Source organism: Monodon monoceros, unplaced genomic scaffold (assembly GCF_005190385.1).
Source record: "Monodon monoceros isolate NGI ecotype Baffin Bay Population unplaced genomic scaffold, NGI_Narwhal_1 Super_Scaffold_16, whole genome shotgun sequence".
Lineage (NCBI taxonomy): Eukaryota > Metazoa > Chordata > Mammalia > Artiodactyla > Monodontidae > Monodon > Monodon monoceros.
Genome location: NW_021703772.1, coordinates 18,855,850 through 18,862,888, shown reverse-complemented (window position 1 = coordinate 18,862,888; position 7,039 = coordinate 18,855,850). Strand labels below are relative to the sequence as shown.

At 58.1% G+C, this 7,039-nt stretch overlaps 1 protein-coding gene across 1 annotated transcript in view; it reads right to left on the bottom strand.

The window, feature by feature from the left end:
- Positions 1 to 1,134: 1,134 nt before the first annotated feature.
- Positions 1,135 to 7,039, bottom strand: part of CFAP65 (cilia and flagella associated protein 65) — a gene marked incomplete at its 5' end in the record, with an annotated part of 40,535 nt that continues 34,630 nt past the window's right edge. The window contains 9 exon segments of the mRNA XM_029224590.1: positions 1,135 to 1,286; positions 1,759 to 1,847; positions 1,962 to 2,099; positions 2,789 to 2,898; positions 3,013 to 3,178; positions 3,718 to 3,846; positions 4,300 to 4,502; positions 4,740 to 4,784; positions 6,873 to 6,980. Of these exon segments, the coding sequence (XP_029080423.1) occupies positions 1,135 to 1,286; positions 1,759 to 1,847; positions 1,962 to 2,099; positions 2,789 to 2,898; positions 3,013 to 3,178; positions 3,718 to 3,846; positions 4,300 to 4,502; positions 4,740 to 4,784; positions 6,873 to 6,980 (1,140 nt within the window).

The following is a 7,039-nucleotide window of genomic DNA, read 5'->3' as shown; positions in this document are numbered from 1 at the left end:
GACCCACGCGGGAGGCCAGACCAACCCCCCTCATTGCGCAAATGGGGGATGGGGGTTGGAGGAAAGCCCGAGGAGAGGCCATGAAATGACTTGCCCAAGGCCACAGAAGTCGCTGGGACAGAGCCGGACTAGAAGGCGGGTTTTCACCTCCGGAAGGGCTCCTGACCAGGCCCACAGCCCCCCATGCCACCCGGTGGAGCCTGCTCCGCCGGCCCGTATTATCCGGAATCGAGCCGGGCAGCCCAGGAGTTGCGGGCAGGACCAGGCAGTGCGGGCGGGGTCGGATGGGAGCCGGATCTCCCCGGGGAGCGGCGCACAGCCTCTCCGACCCTTATGGCGGCGGCGGCGGCGACAGGTGCTTGCGTGGCGATCGGGCCGGGCCCCCGGGCGGGTGCTGAGAGGCCGCCCCTGCCTCACGCGAGCCGAACGAACAAAACGCTCAGGTCCGGTTTGTGCGAGGGGCTCGTCGCGGGGCGGGAGCGGAGGGCCCGGGGCCAGGCTGTGGCCCTCGGTGGTCTCCTGGTCCTGGTCTTCGGCGAGCGCAGTGCGGCACAGCACTCCGCTAGCTGCCGCCCTCCCCTGCGCGCGTCTGCGGCTGACACGTCGGCGGCCGCAGTGGCCACCACAGGTGCGCACCTGGCCCGCCCCTCCCTTCCTGGCCACCCTCCACCCGGCCGGGCCCTGCCTGGCTTGGTCCCCAGCGCATGCCCCGGAGCTTGTGCCGGAGCCCCGGCTCAGCGCGCTTTATACGGCCTACTCAGTCCCCGCCCCTAGACACACACACACACACACACACACACACACACACACACACGCACACACACACTCACACCTGTCCGGGCGCCCGTTTGCTCGCGGCAAATATTGACTCAGAGGAGGCGGAGCGCCCCTCTCCCCGCCCCCGCCTAGGCTTTGGGGCCGGAGCTCCTCCGAGGCCTTGGCGGTGGCGGTGGAGGGGGGGGGGTGTCGGGGACCTGGGCGCCTCTGGAACAACACCAGATGTCACTTTTCCACCCACCTGCCTCGGGGAGGGGGGGTGGAGCCGAGGACAGAGGCTGCCAGGCGGAGGTTAGGGGGAACCGGAGGTGGGTATCCTAGGGAAAGTGGGACATCTCCTGGTCTGGGGATTCAGATTCACGATGAGAGTCGTTTAGTAGGGTCTGTGGCCCGCTGTCTAGCGATGATCTCCACCCGCACCGCAGCTTCTAGTTCTTGGCCCTCCGCGAAGTGCCTCGATTTCCCAACCTCAGCAGAGTCCCGGGAGTCCGGCAGATGCTGAGAAAAAGCTAGAGGTGGAAGGGCCGAGCCTCAGAGCAAGCGCGGCGGGGAAAGGGTAGGGGTGGCAACCTTGTTCCGCGGCCACCTGCTGCGCAGACCAGGCCTGGCGCTCGGCTCCTGTCCACCCGGCTCTGCTGGGTCAAAGGCCAGCCAGGCCCCGCCCGAAGCGCCCCCCACTGGCCAGACCAGGTCCAGCGCCTGGCAGCGAGCAGCGAGAACTCTTGCCCAGCTGCCGAGCGGAGTGGAGAGGCGCAACCTCCCAGCCCCTAAGTCTCCAATGAGTCGAGGCGGTCCACCTTGGCCGCTTCCACCATCTGTCCCTCTGAGACCGCGCGCGCGATTTCTTGTCGCGTCGGGGAAATAAAGTTAAGGCAGATATAGAAATAAAGCTATAGATGCTTTACTGGGGGGTGATGGAGAGGGGGGCGGGAGGAACCTAGAGCTGCAAGTCGGAGGGGGTGGGCGCTGGCGTCTGCAAACAGTTGGTGGGGGGCGGCTCAGTCGAGCCGGGCATCTCCGCTTGCTGCGGCCCCGGGGACGCCGCCGGCAGCGAGTCGGGAGTCAGAATCCTGGATGACAGAAAGCTCCAGGTAGGGGGGGTCGGGGAGAGCCTTCCCGCCGAGCCTGCCCGTCCCTGCAGCCCCTCGCGCCCCTCCAGCGGCCGCTGGCCCGGGCCCCCCCACCTGGGAACGCTGAGCGGCGGCAGGGCGATGACGCGTGGCCGCGAAGTGAGCACCACCTCCCCGCGGCTCGCCTCCACCAGGATGTTCTGGATCATGTTCTCCAGCAGCGCCTCCTGCAGGCTAACGAAAGCCGGGAGCCTACGGGGCGGGAGGCGGGGGCGCCGGGGTCAGCGCCGCCACGGACCGCGCTGTGGTCCTCCGCTGGCCTCCTCTGGGCTGTATCGTTTGCCGAGTGCTCTACGTGGATTCTCATTTTAACTCCCCGCCCTCCCAACACTATGAGGCATCCTTGTTCCAATTTTACAGACGTTCAAACTAGGGCTTAAACAGACCAAGTTGCCAAACGTCACGCTGCTGGTACACGTGGTGGGATTCGAACCCAGGGAATCGGAGTCCCCATCCCAGGGCCAGGGTTGGGGAAAGGCATCGAGCGGTGAGACGGTGCAGAAGGGACTCCTGGGGAATCCCACCACGGACAGAAAACCCCAGAGCAGCCCCAGGGAAAGGCGGTGCAAGAAGAGGTGGTACTTTTCTCCTGGCTCTAAAAACTCATTTAAGAGACTTTGACGGCTATAATCACCCTCCTGAAAGTGGTGTGATGGTAAACTTTAATAGTCTGCTCTTGGAGAAGAAAATTAAAGCTTGGATCGCCATTTTGTAAATACTCCCACTGAGGCCTTAAGTGTCCAACAGTGATGTCAATGAACACTGAGTTGGAAAGAGAAGCTCACACAGGTAGAGCCCCAGCACACCATTGCCTCCTAGGATCCTTCTGCACTTGACCCCGCCATCCCCCCCCAAACCCTCACCGTGGTCTGGCTGCTTACCGGCTGATGGCCTCCTTCTCATCCTGCTCTTGCTTCTCCTTCAGTGAGACCTTCAGCTGTTGCTGCCACTGCCATTTCAGGGACTCCTGGGACGTGGGCTGCAGCGTGGGCTTCGTCTCCGTCCAGGGCAACTTCTCTTCCTCCTCCTCCAGCTCCTCCTCTCCCTCCTCTTCCTTCTTCCTCAGCCTCCGTTTGTCTTCCGCCTCCTCTTTGTCTTTGCTGACCTCAGAGCTGCTGGAGGACTGAGACGTGGCTGGAGCTAAGTGCAGGCTGCCGTTCTGGGATGTGAACCTTGCCGACTGCTCATTCCAGAACTGGCAGAAGTAAGGCATTTGCTCCACCAGGTTTCGGTCCACAGCCTCATGGAAGATCTTGTCCTCCAGCAGACCCCTGGGTGGCAGGGAGGAGGAGAAGGTCCTCACTGAGAGGCCTTGCAGCCCCCTGTGGGGGGCTCTGGCTTCAGGGGTTCCCCAAGGGGTGGTTCTTGGCTACTGTGTCCACAAACAGGTGCTAGGTGCGGGGAGGGGAGCCCCTGATCAGTTGCTCCCTCCCATTCCTTCTTTAGATAAAGGTATCTCTGGGCCCCATGGATTCTTAAAGATGAACATTTTATGGTAGAGGAAGAGCCAGGATGTCAGAGTTACACAGATGAGGCCCGGAGCCCTGGAGAGACAGTGAACTGGCTCCAGACCACATCTACCAGCCATGACAAAGCAGAACTCGGGACCCAGCCCTGAGGATCCCTCCAGCCAGATCCATTAGAGCTGTACCATCCTCAAGGGCCTGGGACCACCAGTGGAAGGATCTTGTGAGGAAGTTCTATCTTTCAGGAAAGGAAGGGCTGGGATTTCAGGGGCTTTGGGTGGACCCAGAATTGACGAATGAACTAGGGAGATGGAGGGGTGAGCATTTAGGGGGTGGGTGGTCACCTGATAATGGTGGTGAGACAGTCAGTCAGGAGCTGCTTCTCCTGCTTGGAGACAGGGGCCCACTTGTCCGTGGATACTTCCTCACCAGCCTCCGACTCCTCCCTGGGGTACTTCCTCTTTGGCAGCTCCCTGGGGCAGGCCGTGGCATTCTGAGTGGCCTGGGCAAGCCACCACGCTGGGGTTGGGGGCATGAGCAGTGATGGTGGCTGCCCAGTCATGAGGACATAGGTGAGTTTGGGGCTCCCCCAGCCTTAACCCAACATAGTGCTGCTGCATTTGGGGAACCAAGCCCGACTCTCAGAGTCGGCACAGGACCTGGAGAGGCTCCAAGTTGGAAAGGGAAGGAAGGAGGGGAGGCAGGGAGGCCTAAGTGGGTTCCCCAGGGGCTCTGGCTCTTTGCCCCCTTCTCATAAGGGCCTAACAGTAATGGGGGCATTCTGGGCCCAGCAGTGCCCCAGAAGTCCCAGTGATACTGCACGTGCTTCAAGCCCTCAGCAAGGGTTAGGTCTGGGCAGTCCTGTTCTAGAGCGGGAGGGTGGCAGAGAGCAGAGCAAGCAGACCCCTCCCTCCCTGAGAGTTCACCGGTGCAAGAAGTGGCGGGGAAAGTCAGAGAAGAAGTTGGCCAGGAAGTAGTCGGTGGCATGGGCACGGGCAGTGAGGCCTAAGCTGAGCATCCCTGGCGAGGGCGGCTGGGGGCATGGCCAGCGTGTCTCCTCCTTTGCGATCTTAAGGCTCCAGCTGGTTGGGCAGTTGAGACACCACTGGTTCTTGATGGGGGGCAGCGTCTTTGGGAAAGGGGAGGCATGGATGACAGGAGCTTAGGGACTGCACTCCCATCACTGATGGGTCCCTAGCCCCCCAACCAGGTCTTTTGTGACACCCCTGGCATTTCATCCGCACCCATTGGCACTTTCATCCCTCCCTTCCAGGAGACTAGACCAGAGGTTGGATGTCTCTCTGGAGAGGAAGCAAGGATCCTCTCAAGTTATCCCAAGGAGACAGGCCTGGGCTTATGTCCTCACCCTGTACTTGCTCACAGGTTCACAAGCTGTACAACACGCCCTTCTCTGTGGAAGCAAAGAGACCCCCTGCTTAGGACGCAAGAGGCCTAGAGGGACTCCCCTCTTCCTCCCCTTCCTGCTGACCCACGGAGGGCCTGAAATCAATGTCAGCACCTGCTGCCCCCTTGGTTCTGCCCAACTCCCAGCCACACCCTCTTCCAGAACCTTCCCTAGGGAAGTGCTGCCTGCAGACTTGGAAAATCTGGTTACCTAACTAAAGGAAAGAAATGGAGATGCCACCAAACAATGCAGGCTGCCCCAAGGGTACTTGTCTGGTGCCCTGGAGCTTTGTGGTTTGGCTTGATAAGGAAACAGCCTTCCTTATTAAGCCTTAATTCAGAAATCCCTTCTCCCATAGCCCTCAAGACATGATTTGCCTTCACAGTTGGGCCAGAGGTTCAGAGGGGAGTAGTGTCTCCCTGGGGGTTCAGTGTGGAGTACACAGGGGTGATCGAGGTGCAAGAATGCAACCGTGGGGACTTCCCTGCTGGCGCAGTGGTTAAGAATACGCCTGCCAATGCAAGGGTCACGGGTTTGAGCTCTGGTCGGGGAAGATGCCACGTGCCGGAGAGCAACTAAGCCCGTGCGCCACAGCTACTGAGCCTGTGCGCCACAGCTACTGAGGCCCGCGTGCCTAGAGCCCGTGCTCCGCAACAAGAGAAGCCACTGCAATAAGAAGCAACACAACGAAGAGTAGACCCTGCTCACTGCAACTAGAGAAAGGCCGCGTGTAGCAATGAAGACCCAACGCAGACAAAAAAAAAAAAAAAAAAAAGAATGCAACCGTGGGGAGGAGGATCCAAGGTGGATACTTTGTATCAATTATTATCAGTCTCCCCTGCATAAATAGTAGTAGCCCATGTTTAGCGAGTGCTTACTGGGTGCCAGGCACTGTTGTAGGCACTTTACATGCATTAACTCATTTAATCCTCGCAGCAGTGCCACAAAGCAGATAACAATTTATTCACATTTTAAAATATTTTGGGGCTTCCATGGTGGTGCAGTGGTTAAGAATCCGTCTGCCAATGAAGGGGACACGGGTTTGAGCCCTGGTCTGGGAAGATCCCACATGCCACATAGCAACTAAGCCCGTGTGCCACAGCTACTGAGCTTGCGCTCTAGAGCCTGTGAACCACAACTACTGAGCCCGCGTGCCACAACTACTGAAGCCCTCACGCCTACAGCCGGTGCTCCTCAACAAGAGAAGCCACCGCAGTGAGAAGCCCGCGCACCGCAATGAAGAGTAGCCCCTGCTCGCCGCAACTAGAGAAAGCCCGCATGCAGCAATGAAAACCCAATGCAGCCAAAAATAAATAAATAAAATAAATTTTAAAAAGAATAAAATAAAATATTTTAACAACTTTTCTTTTAACATTTTTTTTTTGGCCATGCTGCACAGCTTGTGGGATCTCAGTTCCCTGACCAGGGATTGAACCCGGGCCATGGCAGTGGAAGCCCGGAATCCTAACCACTAGGCCACCAGGGAACTCCCTTTTTAACCTTCTTAATATGGAAAATTTCAAAAGTATACAAAAGTGGAGAGAGTGCTACAAAGAATCTTCCATTACGCCCCACCCAGCTTCAGCAATTAGCAGTTCATGGCCAATTTTGTCTCATCTATAACCCGTCTCTGGATTATCTTGAAGCCAGTCTCAGATGTCATATTACCCCCCATTATACAGTTGAGGGAACTAAGAGGTTAAATAACTTGACTAAGATCACAGAGCTAGAAATCATCAAAGTCAGGAAACAAACCCGGGCAATTTGTTTCCAGAGCCTGTACCTGAAACCACTACGCCACACTCTCTTCCATCAGAAGGTGAGCTCTGCCTGGTTTCCCCTGGGTCCCCAGTGCCCAGCACTGGGTGGGTATTCATTAAATACAGGCTACATGGAGCAGGGAATGGTCAGCCAGCTTTCAGTATCTAGAGAGTCTCTTGGGGATGTGCTATGCTTAGCCTAATGAAAGAAATCTAATCTCTTAAGTCAGGCTGACCAGTTTTTTAGGACCACCTCGGATCACCACCTCTGTCCCCTCTGGCAAGGCCAATCGGAAAGCTCTGTGGTGTTCAAAGCCCACCCTGCCCTCATCACCTTTGCTTTCCTATCTGTGATGGTGAACTCCACTCCCTGCCGCACCTTCTCGTCCTCCCAGTCCTGCAGTTCCTTATGGTACTGAGTCAGGAGTTTCTGCCGGTACACCTGTGGCTCAGGACAAGGAGAGAGAAGACCAAGGTCTGGAGGGCCTTGGCCTGGGTCTG